A 16,863-nucleotide genomic window follows, 5' to 3' on the forward strand; every position below is an offset into this window, starting at 1 on the left:
TACTGCAAATTGAAATTTCCATCTCCTGTGTGCACATACAGGCACGCGCGGCTTTGAAGCGTGAGCAAAACTCCAGCATGACAGAGAGTTGCAGCAGTTGCTCCAGATCAAAAAAAGCGATAGACGATGGTTTCAGGAGACTGCAGCTTAAAGCAGCCGGGGCTAAACCAACAGTAATACAGATATGAGGACAGTCAGATTTATAACGGAAGAAGGAAATTCAAAGCAAACTTCCGTGCCCGAAAGAAACATTTTTAAAGCAATTCAATTTTGATCCATAATGAATATACACACGCACAAAACAAAAGGCCAAACCAGACTGTGCTTCTTGCTGAACAAATCTTCATATTCATTACTGGGAACACACAAACTATTATGGTTTGGGGTTGGTTTGGTTTTGTTTTTTGGTTGGTTTCTTTTTTTTTTTTTTTTGTACAGAACTTCAGAGATACGTAACTGCTGAATAATATTTTCAGTTTGAGATTGGTTTTGATCTATTAAGCTCCTAAGCTGCTTACTTCTTACTGGAATTGCCATTAATGCCCAATTTAATAAACAAAACTAGCAACAACATTGCTTGCTTACCCTACAACTCCCCCAAAGCTTTCTCTGTTTTAAACTACAACCTACGCAATGGAACAGGATTATATTTTAGCAATAATACAATTTTATAGTTGGAATCCCCTTCAGTTTGAAGCAAACAGCAGCAGTGACTCATTACAGGGCATTTAAAAAAGGGGATTTCCTGCTGAAGTAAAACACCAATGAACATTACAGAAAACAAAAATCAGCTAAGATTACAGCAAACAGGGAGACCAAGGATCCACTAGGGAAGCAATACGATTACAGAATAAAAGTAACGGCTTTTACTTCACCTAGAGGTGCATGATCCAAACTGGATCTGTTGTTCTAAAACCGAAACTAGAAGACACGCTGAACCGGGAGCCTTCGCTCTGAAACCCAGCTGACCCAACTCAAGGCTGCTTTCATCAAGTCAGCAGCGGTTTTGTAGTTTTCGCTTCATCCGAGATTCTGGCAGAGACAGAACCATCATCCGAGTCCCCTACAATACCGTACCTGACATGGAACCAGAAGACACAAGACAGTAGAGAAAAAACGTTATCAAGCAGCAAGCCATTACCCAATACCTGGGCTCCTTCCATGAGTCAGAGCGGAGCAGTCTACTGCTTTCAGTAAATATGAAGGTCATTTTTGCAATTACTGTTTCTAGTAAAGATAAACTCCCACGCACAGTGAAAGCGGGAGGGTGGCTACAAACTACGTGGGACGTTTCGTATGTAGGCTGTACAACGAGGGGACGCCTTCTGCCTCGAATACAAATGCCAGCAATTAGGATTTTTAGTAACTGGGTGACTGCCCAGCGCGTGAGGTTCTCACGGAGCGCTGTTACCGGGGGAGGAAGATCAGCAGGCAGAGGGTAAAAGTGGGGTTGTTCTGCCACTGAACCACAGTGCTACCTCACCAAGTCACGCACGAGAAAATTGCACAGCTTCGTGTCCCTACTGCACTCTGTTCTCCAACAAAAGATATTACTGCTGACTGAGACTCACCCCTCTGTAAAACTGTTATTCTTTCCTAGCAGGTTTTTGCAGGTAGCTTTTTAATAGAAGGGGTCCTCTGGATTGACTTCTCGATTCGGGTCTTAGAGACCCCTTTTTGCTTGTCTCAGGCTCAGATGGCCCAACGCTCGCGTCTAGGGAAAAGACGCAGAAACAAAGAAAACTATCAAGGGAATCAAGGGCGTCAAATTAAAGAACTAAACGCGCAATCCCACAGAAGCAAAGAGGCCTGGGGTGGCTAAAGAAGGGAGGGAGAGAATGCCAGAGGGAAAGGTTGTGTGTTTAGACAAAGCAAAAAAAAAAAAAAACAAAAAAAAAAACAATAACCAGTACAGCTGTGCTATGCTGGAAGAGAATCCACAGCATTTATCTTGAAGTCTCCGATTCTTTCTTCGCAGTCAGTAAAAGAGGCAAGCTGCTGGAGATCAGGCTTTTGTTAGTGTTAAGAGCTTGTTTCAGGCTCTTTTAGCCTGCTCAGTCTCGCCCGCTCTGTTCCCCCAGGGTTAGCTGGGATTCATATTCTTCTGACCGGGGGGCAAGGCAGCAGGCTGAGATGTCAGACGGGTGAAGCCACAACCAGCGTCTAACTTCGAGGACACAAAAGAGATCCATTTCGTAAGTGGCGCTGTACAGAGGACTCCAGTTATCCCCAAACTTTGCACTTCTCACAAAACGAGAGCGAGCAACAGGGAACAGGTCTGCCCACACATCTAGCCCGAACAGTTACTCCGGTATCACTAAATAAAGTAAAAGGTCCCTAAAATCAGTAGCTGGAAATCACCAGAAAGTTCTAAAAGGTGAACTCTTGGATAGAGAGATGTTGATTAAAGCTTTCTAAATACTTGGTGTTTTCCCTACCCGTTTTCCCGCAGAACAGCAAAGCTTTGCCAGACAGGACAATAAGCTATGTACTGAGTCCATCTAAATCATGGCTCTACAACTTATTCTCGTCATTTCTATTTCTGAACGTTTCACTCTGAAGTGAATCTAAACGTATTTATTTTTAAAAGCTAAAAATTATTTTAAATAGTACTATATATATACACACACAGAGTAAAATGTATAATAACCCAACGGACTCAGGAAGAGCAAATTCAACATTGGAAGCGTATCTCTGCAACTTATTTTTAACACGTTTCTAGAAAGCAATGACTTTCTATTGAGGGCATCCCTCAGGTTCTCTTGGAAAAAAGCTGATAAGCGAACCAGCAAACTGAATGGACTGAAGATCAGATGTATACGCAACTAGAAGGAGCATGAGTGTGTGTATTTGTTTAACACCTAAATATAAAATATGCCGTTCCCTACAGAAATCCATGTATATAATTTTGCCCCTTGCATTTTTAGTTCAGTTACGCTAATTACCCCAGTGATGTCGTATATTGATTCAAGTGTTAAAAAGGAACTCTGCTAGTCTTCAATCCCCCTATTGTGCTATTTCTCTCATGCCCTCATTTAGCACCGCCAGCAGGCATTTAAAAGACATTTCTACTGCACTTAGCACGTAAAACAAATAACTGGAGCGATCAGCCCTCTAACAAGTCGACACGCATGTTTTCAGGGTTTGCAGCAGTTTTCAGAGCTATACTGAAGACAACATCTAAGTTATCCTCAAAGAACGGCAAGAAAAGAAAATTAATTATGAAAGGTATTTCCTTCACAGAAAACGTTAGCATTTATTAAGGCGTTAATACGTAAAAATAAGCTCAGTGAGACCGTTTCCCGTAGGCCTTGAATGAATTACATCACGACAGCTTTTTCTGGTATTAACTATGAGCCAGATACTGAATTTTACGTCGGCCAACTCAAATGCGTTTTACATCATGAAGCTAAGTCTTGCTATGCCAAAGGAGAAGCCAACACGTTGTGAAGGAAAAAAGAAAAAAACAAAAAAAAACCCACCACAAAACTTAGTACCAAATTACCCAGCAATAACAGCAGAGAGCAGAAAAATGCTCTCTCTGTACAAAAGTAAATGAACCAGAAATTTGGAAGGCATGTTCAGTGAAACCACAGTATTTATCTTATTATTATTACCACAATTAATCTTATTCTTTACTAACAGTTATTTTTTATTTTAAAGAAGGTCTTATAATAGATGTTTTCTTGTTGTATGCCGGTATGCCACATGCACACAGGACTCTGCTATTTCTGGGGAGCAACAGGCTCGGCTCAGCAAAATATTCATTTTCTCAAATATTAGCCCACAAAAGAAATAAGGACTGGTTTTACCACTCACCTTGTTCTCTCCGCTGCCCAGGTTTGCCTCACCAGCTGCGTGCACTTGGATTTTGAGCACCTTTGGGAACGATCTTCTCTTCTCCTACCCTGCATCTACAGCATGGTCCTGAACCCACTGAACTGAGTGGTAAAGTTCACTATTACCCTCACCGGCGCAGAAACGAGCATCCAACTGTTATTTTTCATATCACTCACGTGCCCTGCAGAAGAAAAGGGCAACTTTCAACCTACGGCCTTCTTATGGATTTGTTATGATTCTAGGAAGACCTCCAGCAGCACATAGCCAGTGAAGATGAAACTGTGATAGTTATTATTTTTAAATCTGCTGAGCTACTAGCTTTCCTAGCTGAAGAAATGAAAAGGAAGTGACTCTTCCTTGGTGCAGTCGAAAACAAGGAAACGAAGTTGAAGAGGCATGCCAAAGCATTTTTGAACCGTCAAACATGCCTTCATCTGCTCTCTTCTTTTGTGCTGGCCTGCATTGCGTTTAATGTTTCAAGGAAAAAATAAGCTTCTGTGTCAGTTATAGCCCACAGGACCAGCTTATTTCAGATACGTTACCTCTAATGCTCTTCGCTGCGAATAAGTCATTAGAAAACCAGTCTAATTCGAAGCCTTTTTGCATTGGTAGCTGGGGACACATTGCGAAGGTGTTTCAAATTCCTTCATCCTTTCACCTTAGGACAAAACAAACAAACAAAAAAAGTCTGTGTCAAACATCAAAAGCCAGGAGGCCGTTTACAGAGCTTCCACTTTAACTGCTGTTTGTGAAGGATCAGTTAAAAGTTTTGGTACTTTTTTTGTTGCAGGGAGCAGGACTGAGGGTTCGATTGTATAACCAAAGAATTCAGTAAGAACAGTAATTATTTGCAGCTATTCCGTAAAAAGTATATGATATTAGCCTAAAAATCCAGGGAACAAGTTAAAGTAATTAAAATCTTATCAGTCTAACTAAGACACAACTTATTATTATTAGTCCACTTACACTTATGGCTGATACTACAGTTAAGATTTACATATACAAACTTCCTCGTACCTACTCTTTTTTTCTTTTTTTTTTTTTTTGTTTTTGTCCTCTCTTCTGGCATTATACTCTTTCTCTCAGTGTCCCTCTGGGTCCTGAAGGCAACAGCACTGGTCCTCATCGTGCTGGAACACCGGAGGGGTATGGCAGCTTATTGGCAGCATCCCAAGTTCCTTCACTAGGAGTTCATCACTGCTGTTGGGGATCTCTCCGGGTTATATTTTATGTTTTCTTAACCCAGACAGCTCTCTCGTACCCAGCTACCAGTTTAAGTTTGAAAATTACAACAGAGTCCATTCCGGCCCCAACTAACACAAAGGATTACCGTTTGTTAAATTACTGCCTCAAGGTTCTCAGATATTTATAGAAATAGTTTTTACAGAGCAAAGCTCAGATACGTTAGGAATAAATAACTGCCCAGCTATTAAGCAACATCCATAGCAAAAGCCAGCTCAAGGCCAGACGAGCCCCGAGACACTCCATTTTCAGGCCAGTACGACCCCTAGAGCATTTACTACTAATGGCAAAAGACCTATTTACCAGGCTACAGAGTCTCCACCCGAACTGCCTCTGTGGCAACCGAAAAACGTTTCTTACAAGACAATTTACCCAGCACGCTCCTGGAGCACGCCAACACACTAAGTGTTGTAAGGCCCGAGTACAAGATTGGACAATTTAAGGGAGGAACAAGTCGCTAAGTGCCTGTACAGACATTGTTAGTGCATAACGAATTGCGTAGTCTGACTGACTAGTACCTGAGGAAACTACAGGTTTCCCAAAAAACTTTCGGGACCGTAGAAGTAAACATGAACTTTTTGATCCGTCTATCTAAGTAATATTATACGTTGAGGAAAATGGAGAAGTGACTTTGATGATGTCTAGGGATGTCTTGAGGAGGTAGCAACAGACTTTAAACTGAACAGGTTAAAAAATAAGAAGACAACGTGCGAATATTTCAGCTTTGTTTTCACCCAAAGGCAAGTTTGTAAGTCTGTCTCCTTCCAGCATTCTAAGGAAAAAGGTATAAAGTGAGACGTTAGGCTGGAGTTAGGGCATAAGTTATTCCAAGAGATAACAGTAGAGAACATCAACAACAATTAAATCTGTAAAATTAGGACACAGTCTAATATTTTTTGCTTATAATGTATAAAGAAATGAAATTTCTATAGCAATGAAAATCCTAAGGATTGCTAGATTTCTGCTTAGCTCATTTGATTAACTCCTTATTAAAATAAATTTGCTTTATCATTTCTGAAATCTCAATTTTAAATCTGAAGATTTGGCATTGAAGGAAAAGCTAACCGTCACCATAAAATCTGACAACAAAAAGTTTCATCTTTCAGTTCTCTGCTGTCCTTGGTTGCCAAACAGCATCTTTGATGTTGTGTATTTCATCTCCCGTCAACTAACTACGAGCTACAAAGACAATCTTAAAAAGCTATAAATACATGCAGAAGTTTAACCATATCCCACGTGGAATATTTGGGTAACTTTGTAACCAACAAGCCTTTCAGTTCCTTTCCCGTCTCAAAAATGAGTTACGGACGATTCTGTGGAACATCCCACAAGGTGTCACTAGAGAGGCATCGGCCAAAATCGTCCTCCTCCCCTATCTTTGCTCCCCCTTCCTATGAAACGCCTTACGGACAGCTTTGAAAACAAGGAAAAAAAGAGTTAACATCTGGGCAGAAGTGTGTTTACTTATGCAGCCCTGTCCTTTAGGTTGCAGCCTATTAAGCAGCTGGGCAATAATTCAAACAGCGAATGAACCAAGTGCATACCTGTCGATGGGAAACGCAAGTCAATTTTAGGTATCGACTCTTAACGAACTGGCTCAAAAAATTTGCGGCAGGTTTTACGTATCACCCAGTGGGAGTCAGCAGAAGACGCGCTGCCCCCCTTTTCAGACTCCTAATAGAGGAAAGAGAACAAAATCAACCGTCAGCTCTGCCTCAGTTCCATCCTAATACCGGGAAAGACGGGTTTTTTTTATTTCATTTTCATCGTTCACAGTTTTATACCCATCTTTTATCAATCACACTTATCCCTGAAAGCTACGCAGATGTTTTGCAAATATCTGTTACCATCAGCTGTGATGGCATGATAGTATCCGCATTTACAGTTACCACTTAAGGCCCTTTCTATTGAACGCCGTATGAACAAAGTATGAATTCAAAACTACTCTGTTGGATAAAAAAAAAATTATTCCTCCTCCCACAATATTTCCCTTTCTTGAAAAAAAAAAAAAAATAATAAAAATCGTATCTCACTTGAGATAAAGGTTAATTAACATTTGAAAACCATTTTTGACACAGAACTCTCAAGTAGAAATTACATTCCAGTGCCTAATTTTTCCTATTCTCTGAAAAATCAGGATGATTTACAGCCTTAGTAGATGATGCATTTACTCACAGACGATCGGCGCGGAGGCATATCCCTGACCTAGCGCTCACCTGCTCCAAAAAGGCTCAAAGTACACCAGCTGTAATGACTTACCTGGCTTATTGCCTAGCAGCCAGTGCCCTGCAGTTAATTGCTGCAGACATTAATTAACTCACGCCACCCCGGTGCTATACGTCAGCTTCCACAGAAAGCCCTACACGATGCAGGCAGCCAAGTCCTACGTGCCCGTGTTGTAATCCATAGGGCTGGCCTAAGGCTGATTCATTTTTAGCTTTTAGGGACTGTTCCTTATTCCTTTGGTAGAACCCCTTAAATGATCGCTTCCTCCTCCTTTCGTTCTTCACGAGAAGCAAGAAGGCCAAGCAAAACCACCAAATCTTTGCAAAGCAATAGCACGCAATGTAACTGTTAATGAACATTGTTAATGTTAATGAACACAAACCAGTCTGGACAAAAAGACCCTGATCAAAAATAAAGGCGCGCGGTTAAAGAAAAGTCTAGATTTATGCATGGCCTTTAAAATCAAGTAATTTTAAATGCCACTAGAAATCTCACATAGAAAGGGCTCGTGCTGCTAACTAAAATAGGAAAAAAAAAAAACTAAATTGAAAATGTTTCCACTTAAATTGGGAATATAGCTGCAACTAGCTTAGATATGGGAAATATGAGGGCTTTGTGTGCCCTCCTTCTTACAGGCCAAATGCTGGATTTGTGGGACAAAAAATTTTGGGATATATAATAGAATATAAATATAATAGAATATAGACGCTATTTTAATAAAAAGCATAGCACAAAGATCATGTTGGGTCTATTTGCCCAGTGTGCAGTTAATACAAAATGTGACTATGGTCTCGGGTGGAGTTAAAGTATTTTATGTGATTGATTTGTACATTATAACCAGGCTAACAGTAGTAACAGCCTATAACGTGCCCAAATACAATCCCTAAGTGGCAGTCATTTTCCTAGAATAAGCAACTAACTTGTTCTGCATGGATGAGTAAAAACAAGACTATTTAGCATTAAGGCTTCATGTATTTTACGCAGAGGTAGGTTTCTCAATAGCTCAGGGTCATCTGTCAGATACAAATGAACCAGATACCAACAACTGCAGCACAGCTTCTAGGGACAAAAGTTCCCGGGGCATTCGTGATCTCTAAAATATGTTAAAAAACTGGAAGTAAGAAGATGGCTGCTGAAAAAAAAATCAGTGGAAGCCCATAACCGTTAACTGGAAGAAGCAACTGTGGCAAACTGAAATACGATTGCTTTCCAGGCACATCTGACCCAAATTTGTACCAAGACAAACCAAGTAGGACTAAAGCTTCCTTTACTGCTGGCTTTGTTTTGAATCCTTTTTAAAGCTGATGAACAAATTAATGGCTTGCTTGATATTTTTTTCTCTTTAATCTCAAAACTTTGGAGAGGAGAATACCACATGCTAAGAAAAGTAACTTTTCCTTAATATGTTATTTTTAAGAAAACAAAACCCCAAACCCAACACAACAGCGTTTGTCTTGTTTTTCATGTGATTATCAACTTTTTCCATTCAAAACAGCTTGTTACTTTAAACTCAGCAAGTGCCTTTGCAGGTTACTTTGCAAACAAGATGAACCGCTTTTGGGGGCTATGTCCTTTTGTGCTCCTCCTCCCTCATCAGTAAAGTGGTTTTATTCCACTTTGGACTTTACAAACGTACATCAACAACTCCTTGAAGAAACTTATGAGCATGGTACAAATTATGACAAAGACTTCCCACGTTTTCTCGTGGTTTGCGTTACCTCGGATTGCCAGGATTCTTATCTTCCATTGATACTCTTAACACGTTCAAATAATAATTTGTTCATTTGCCCGAGTATTTGCGGAGCTTTAACTTCCATCACAATGCCAAGACTTGTATTTTACAGCTGATCTTGATGAGCTGCTATATTTGTTTCCCTATACAAGGGTATTTTTCGCTTTTTTACCTTTGATAGCAATTTTCCTCCACTACCTTTGAGATTTTAGAGGGGTTTTTTGTGCATAACACGTTTTAACGAATATCTGTGGATATTGTGATAAAAACAGATCACTTTTTGAGACCTTTTACATTTGTAAGTTCACCATTTCAGAACTAAGATTTCTCCTGATTGCTAATAAATAACTCTTTATTCTCCTTCCCCCACCCATTTCCCCTTTGGCTTCCCCCCCCCCGCTATATCACCAGATTTGGGAAGCAGCGCATATACAGCTATAGGCCTTTTACTACGCCCCAGGGAGTCTGGAAATGAGTTGTCTAAAGGATTTGAGAGGGCCTTGATCTCTGTTTTTTTGTAGATCCATTCATGAATTTACGTTTCAAGTGCTCAATCTCAAAAACAAGACAGACAGACCTAAGTGTGGTATTTGTTTGTTTTGGAAAACAAAAGTTTTCCAAAGCAAAGGGAATGACTTTCAGATGTTCCTCTCAGAAAGAAAAACTTAAAACATCTCAGGTTAAGACTCAAAAAAAAAAAAAAAACCCAAACCCAAACCAATTTTTATTGGATTGTTTATACTATTGATCCTTGCTCACTCATCATGCCTAACTCCTTAGCTCAGGTTTTTGTCCTCCCACTGTTTCAGGCCGTGGCTAAGCCCAAAGGACCTCATACTGCACCCTCCCTCATATCGGAGCAGACTCATTCCCTTTCCTGCCAGTGACATCCTCTTTCTGCAGGGATGAAAACAATTTTAAAGTTCAAAGAGTGGACTTAGACGTTTAAGCTGACAAAATCGGAAAAGCGTAGGCTTTCCACTTCAGTATCCTTCAAAATACATCATGACTATAGTAGCCTTGGCTAGGAGTATCACAGAAAATATCAGTGTCCCGGTTTCAGCTGAGCTAATTTTCTTTCTAGTGGTTGCCGTGTTTTCAGATTTGGTATGGAAGGACTGTCAATAACGCATATTGTTTTAGCTGCTGCTAGGTGATGTTTGTACTGTTCAAGGACTTTTTTCAGCTTCCCACAGAAGCCGAGAAGGAACATAGACAGAACAATGGAACGGCCAATGGAATATTCCGTACCATAGACGCCGTGCTCCGTATATAAATAGGGGTTGGCCAGAGGGAGGAAATCCGCAATCTCTGCTCAGGTAGGGCTGGGCAACCAATTCACCAGGTGGTGAGCGAGTGGCTGCGTGGTCCCAGTTGCTGGCTGGGGTTAAACCACGACACACAGAAACCCCAAAGATGGAAATAAGGAAATCCTTTAAGAAATTCCTTGCCACATGCAGCTCTTACTGTGCAGCAAAATAAGAGACCCAGCCTTTATTAGCGCAATCAGAAAGAGCCATGTAACCAATGTGTTTCAAAGTATGATTAAAATCCAGCACCTCTCTCCATGTTTCTTCCTCATACTTATTCCAGGGAGAGGGGAGCTCTATCAAACCCTTACTAAATCCTATCATCAAATACATGCTTTCAATAGCCTGTAGGATAACAATTCTCTTAAGAGCACGGTGAATGGAAGAGCAAGCCCAAGGCGGCTTTTCCTTCCGTGCAGCAACGGTGCCATCTACAGCCTGAGCGAGGCCACAACACAACGCCGTGGAGCGCGGTAGGCAGAGATTTTTCAGCCCTTTTTTGCCACCAATCTGCTCTTCGAAAATTGCGGTCTGAGCGAGGACGCAGCTTGAACGTGATATTTAGTAGGATACATTTTTATGCTTTACCCGTGGAGGTGCTATATATTTTCTAGCTATTTGTTCTCAGATTGCATGGTCTTTAAGACCCTTCAGCTATGGACCAAACCTAATAATAGCTAAGTTGGGTGCTTAACAGATGTACCTATGGAAACCATATGTGAGAAGCAAGAGGTGAGAAGCAGAAGAACATGACATTTCTGTTGCCACATACACAAGACACTACACAGAGCGTATTTTACAGACTCCCAGAAGAAAGTTACTGGACCTTTTGATAAGCCACAATTCAGCTGTCATCTGTACAATCAAGATGGACATCCACGCTTGTTATTTGAAGCACGAAAAATCAACTCTCACCGTGTAGGTGGCACATCATTGAGAAGCCTTACATCCTAAGAATTAGAAATGTGTAAAGTCAAAGAATTAGAATATGTAAATAGAAATATGTCAATAAGTAGCATTAGAAAGAGAATGCCCTTAGAAATATATAAAGTCAAATTCAGAAATAACAATATATACTACACGCAAACTATCAGGAAAAGAGCATTAATCAGCATTTGGAAGCTTGAGCTGACGCAAGTTACATTTTTTCACACACTCAGTGGGCCAGATGGAAAGGCAGAAAACATCTCTTGTTTATGCCAACGATGTGAAGTGGAGCTGATCTATTTTACCACAGGTGCCATAACAACGCTACCAGTGCCGCCTGGCTCAGGCCATATCGTGCATCGCTGCACCTCTCTCTGTGCTGCCCCATCTCACCACCTTCACTGTCGTTACAGCTGCACCCAGGCCTGATGCCAAATGCACTCCTCAGTGGATTTCCAGCTCCCCTAATACATGTAAACCTTTTGTTAGATAAGTGCAGGTGTCTCAATAATTGCAAGTTTTCTTCCCATATGCAAGCCAAATGTAACCAGTACAGCAAGGCAAGGTCTTCCCAAGGTTGCAGACAGCCTGAAACAAGGACTGGAAATGCAGTTCATACATCTGATAGTCAGCCTTGATGGAATACAAATTCTAAAAACACAGGACTGTTTCACTTCATCATCAAAATTCATTGCCTGGTTATTCTAATCTGTATAAAAGAGATAAGGAGGTCACAGGGAACTCAAGGAATTGCTTCAGGGAAAGGAGTAAAGCTAGCGAAAATAGGACAGAGACTAAGTGAAAAAGTAGAACAAACTGATTTGGCGAGAAAAAGAAAAAAAAGCAAGGCAAAAGGCAGAAGTCAAATCTCAACTTCCCATTAAACAAAGCTGATTGTTAGGAAAGAGTGATCTTAAGCAATAGATAACTGAAGAGTTCAGTAACCCTATGAAAGCACGAGGTTCCCAAGAGGTCACTGGAATGCCAAAAAGCAGAATTACACAAAGTAGCCCTCGTACAAATTGAGAATTATAATTCAGCCTCTTCACTGAGTGAATCCAACACAGTCCAGTTAGCAGTTTTCTCGCTCTTCACAGTGGAATTTGGGCACCAGGGAAAGACATCTAAAATGAAGAGTAGGCAATTCATAAGCTTGTTAAAGCTGATTTGTGGAACAGATGTTTCACAGTACAGCAGAGTTTATTTTGTTCTTGTTTTGCCTTTTTTTTTTTTTAATTTATTACCCAATTCTACGTTATCTACTCAGAGATTTCATTACGGGTACACGTTTCCATGCAAAGACACTGCTTCCATCTTGATCTCAACTCAGTATATATTCGTTCGGACGCTTACCTTACCACAACTATATCCGCTCTTCCACCTGTCTTGAAATCAACTCTCCACAGCAGCAGAAAGCACGTATGCTCCAACCTGACCAATAACCTTCCCAGTACTGATGCCGCCAGCCTTTCATCGCACCTCTGTTGAATGCTTTACTTCAGACTGTGCTGCAAGTAAGAGTCACTCAGGTCTGGTTTACGCTGGAGTTTCTGTTGTTCATAAACTCCACTTCTTGATCTGAAATCAGCAGGAAGTTTGGTCCTGACTTTGTCTGCCAGCAGGCCCTTAGTTGTCCCAGTATTGGTAAGCAGAGGCATAAGTTTGCAAATTATCTTCTTGTAAAAATTTAAGAAGCCTTCAGGCCCCTTTCTCGCTCTCTCAAACTTGACCTTCTTATTTACGATAATCATAGAAACAACGATTTAAATCGGTAAGTTCTTGGGAGGTATGAGCAAAGTAAAATATACCTTTGATATTCATGATATAAAGAGCTTCACTGCGGTATGACCAAGGCCAGCTTTGCCAGACGGACTCACAGCTTCAGGGAGTCCAGTAGGGAGACTCCCAAGTGAGTACAGCCTAAAAAAGGTAATTAAGAAGCAAAGTTACGCTAAAAATAAAGAAATAAAAAAATACCGACCTTTTTCTTTTAAAAATATTCATTTTTCCTTAAATAGTTGTATTGTAACTATACACTATTCGTGAATAGCGAATACTGTGCATCGTGAATTCTGCGCAAGGAGGAAGTTAAGCATCCAAAGGGGCTTGTATTCTGGCAAACGGAGCAAACGAAGACCTAGCTGTCAGGGACGACCTCTATTTATTCCATGAGGCACCGTTAAAGCCTCAGCTGAAACGTTGCATACGATTTAATCACGCATGTTTGGGAAAGATTAGAGATAGAGGAGAGAAGGACCATGGGGAAGGGAACAGTAAAACTTACCTGATGAAACAGACTCCCAAGAAACCTCAGTGTGATTAACTTCGGGGGAAAAAAAAGGGTGCTGCCATTGAAAAGAGCAAACAAAAGCTAGAAAGCTACAAAGAGATTACAACGAGAAACTTGAAAAAAGAAATTTTCCTATAAGAAAGGAATGCTGATCTAAAAAAGTCATTCAATGTAACCAAAATACTATGTCATTTTAGGATACGGTCCCTTTCATAAACTGACCGTATTCCACAAACGGCAACCGAACCCAGGGAACTCACTGCTTGCAAATAGTTCCGAGCAAACCTCTCAGAGGCACCGTATAAGATTGCATCAGAAAATGGTGACATAGTATTGTAAATGCTTGCTTCGTGCTAACCTTGTATTTAATTTTCACTGTTATCATCAGACAAAGAGAAATCTACATAAATTTACAACAGTAAAAAATTCCAAGATAGGGCATTTTCAAAGCCGTGTAATAATTTCCTAGTAACAACCGAGAAAAGACCATCACACCCACCAGAACCGCCTGAATAGCGATAGTACAAACAGCTAGATTTATAGATGTAAAAGAAAGAAAAACCACGAACAGCACTAGGTTTCCAAGTAAATTTATAGGAGGCTAGCTTGGATTGTACCAAACAAAAGAAATCAAAAGGTAAGGCTACTGAACAACGGGACCAGAAAGGTTACAGGCCAGTGTGGTACGTAGCTGCAGGGGTCAAGAGAAAAGGGGTTCAGGGAAAAGTTGTCGTCAGTGTGTGTAAGAAACAGGTTCAGGCTTTCAGTCTTCAGCAGCTAATCTTAATTACATGTTTCTATCCAGGTGCTTAATAAAAGGACATCTGTAAAAAAAAATCTGGCTGTGCTCTGTGAGACATGGTGTCTTCTGTGAACAACAGAAGAAACGAATAGACGCTGTGCTGACACAGAACTGAAGCCTGAAAGTGATAACTCTATAGCTCAGCAATTATACAGGAATGAGCACACGAGGATGGAGACAACGCAGAGACAGACAAACGATTTCTTCTTTTTGAAAGAGGGAAAGGACTCGCAGTGGCACCTGCAGTTTTCACATTCCTATCTGAATCTGGGCGCCTTTGCAAATGAGAGCAGACAAGAGAAAAACGAAGAATTTAAGTCCTACTGGGTATCTCCAAGTCTCCACCTCACCCACGACACACACAGAGTGCTTCTGCTGTCCAGATACATACGGCTGCTTCAAAAAACACGTAAATACTTGCACGCATTACTTAAGTTCTAAAGTTGTTTCTTTTGATACGGCTCAAAATGCCTTTTTTTTTTTTTTTTTTTAGTGGGAACATTTCAAGTTGGTGTCTTCCCATTTTTCACCAGCAAGTGACACAAATGCATGATGCCTGGGGCAAGCGTTTTAAGATTATTTTTCCAAAGAACGAGAAATAAGCAGAAGTTTCTGCTTTGAGGGGAAAAAAAAAATAATGAAAAATTAAGGAAATAAGAGCGTTTTGCAGAAAGCTTTGTATTGCACAGAAGGCTGATCTCTCAACAAAATTCAAGCAACATTTTTCAAGCAGCATCTTTTGGTAAGGTAAGCACCTATTTCACCATTGTGCTCAAGCTGAGGAAACGCACCAAGCTTCACCTACGGTTTCATAAGGTCAAGGAGTGCCTTAAACACTAATTTACTCCAGTGTGATGATATTATTTTTTTTAATTACTCAAATGCAAACATCATAACTATTTAAGCATCGGTTTGTTTGGTTTTTTTAAAAAACAGACATACTCGTGTCTCTATAAAACGAAATCTAGATGAGGCAGCTGTAATCACTGCAGCTGCTTACAGACAAGTCAGTGAGACAAAAATTGCCGCTTTTGGCAAGGCAGAGCAAAACCCAGAAATCCTGGAACAGGAAACAATACCCATGCAAGCAGCAGTAATCAGAAGCTGATAAAGACAGCGTCGCGTTGTAATAGCAGCATTGGAGACAGCAATTGAAATCAGAATCTATTGCAGCATCCGAGAAAATCTGCGTAACACTTGAGCAGGACTTCACGTCCTGAGAGTTTTGAGGAACTAGAGCCACTTGCAATAAATTATTAGCTAAAGATTAATAGCATGGATTCTCTCTCATCTCGAATCACCAGAGATTTTTAAAATAGCTTCATAATCCATCAACTTCATTGGAGCTTCAACAGAGAAAGCTAACGATGGCTTGAATTTCCAGTAAGACTCCTGGAAGCCAATTTTGAGGTGTCAAAGCAGCACTTTCAGCTTAGACAGAAATAAAAGAAGTTTTTACGTGAATGTTTCTGAAGGAATACATACAATCTAACCCCCTGTTGTGTTTCTGCATTAAATCCCTGTTTCTCAGAATGGCGTAAGTTTAGAACGCTCCTGTTAACCAGAATTCATCTAAAACATAGAAAAACATTTGAAAACCTCCGACTTTAAAAACCTTAAAACAAACACAAGATGCAATCTGCTAGCCAGGATGCAGAGAGAACTTACTCTCATTCTCCTCTTTCTGCTGTTTCAGGAAAACCACCTCCTGTTCTCATTAGCTAAGTCTGATGCAGTCGGACTGTGCTCCCAATGCTCCGTCTCCTCCTCGCCCTGGCGGAGCTCCTGCTCCATTCCACCGCTTCCACTCACAGCAGCACCAAAAGGGCAGCTTTCACTCTTCCCAGCCTTTCGCCCCGTACATTTAGATGCTGTCCCGGTCCCAAAACCGCTCTCTAAGTAGTTTCTAAACTTTCCCAACTTTTGTAACACTCAGAGCATCCCTACTCTATATAAATATATAGCTTGCCATAATTATCTTCCTATCCAACCCTCTGTGCCACCAGCTCTACTAAATCCTTTCGTCTACTTACTCTTTTTTTTCCGGGCAATAATAATCTAGTCCTCATCTTCAACACTGCTTATTTCTCTCATCGCTCAGGTGTTCCTTCCCCTCTACTGGATCACTTGTTTTCATAGTTTCTACCACACTCAATGAATCTGCGAGCAGAATAATACAACCATTACATATTAGCTAATCACGTAATCATCACGTAGACAGGACTAACACATTGCCACGCTGAGTGTTTATATACTCACTCCCTTGATGTGGGCGCATCACACATCTCTGCTGGCTTTGCAATCATGAAACACATGGAGCAAGCCTGCCCCCCCGTTATTCCTTGGAAGAGGCTGATGTTCAGTATTTTTTTTAATTGCTATTTTCTAACTCTCCAAAAAATCTTCCTCCTCACGTCTCAATTTGAACTTTTCTCATCTCTGCTAGTTGCCGTTACTATCTTAGAATAAAAAAACAAACAAAGCCATGTTTTAT

General features: G+C 40.7%; 2 protein-coding genes across 7 annotated transcripts in view; both read right to left on the minus strand.

Moving 5' to 3' along the window:
• TNIP3 (TNFAIP3 interacting protein 3) overlaps positions 1-6,734 on the minus strand; it is a 70,773-nt gene extending 64,039 nt beyond the window's left edge. Inside the window, exons 1-3 of one of the 6 annotated variants that reach the window (XM_054202781.1) lie at positions 4,858-5,159; positions 4,383-4,498; positions 3,820-4,021 (exon numbers count right to left, since the gene is read on the minus strand). In XM_054202781.1, coding sequence (XP_054058756.1) covers positions 3,820-3,914 — 95 coding nt within the window. In that variant the 5' untranslated portion in view covers positions 3,915-4,021; positions 4,383-4,498; positions 4,858-5,159. Of the gene's footprint in view, positions 1-3,819; positions 4,342-4,382; positions 4,499-4,857; positions 5,160-6,626 lie in introns of those variants that run through there. The other 5 variants (XM_054202779.1, XM_054202780.1, XM_054202782.1 and 2 more) reach the window with 5 other exon arrangements.
• Positions 6,690-16,863, minus strand: part of QRFPR (pyroglutamylated RFamide peptide receptor) — a 31,323-nt gene continuing 21,149 nt past the window's right edge. The window contains exons 8-11 of the mRNA XM_054202776.1: positions 16,403-16,824; positions 12,631-13,197; positions 11,177-11,300; positions 6,690-6,756 (exon numbers count right to left, since the gene is read on the minus strand). The gene's annotated coding sequence lies outside the window, so the exon portion shown is untranslated. The remainder of the gene's footprint in view (positions 6,757-11,176; positions 11,301-12,630; positions 13,198-16,402; positions 16,825-16,863) is intronic.

Source organism: Rissa tridactyla, chromosome 5 (assembly GCF_028500815.1).
Source record: "Rissa tridactyla isolate bRisTri1 chromosome 5, bRisTri1.patW.cur.20221130, whole genome shotgun sequence".
NCBI classification, from domain to species: Eukaryota; Metazoa; Chordata; class Aves; order Charadriiformes; family Laridae; genus Rissa; species Rissa tridactyla.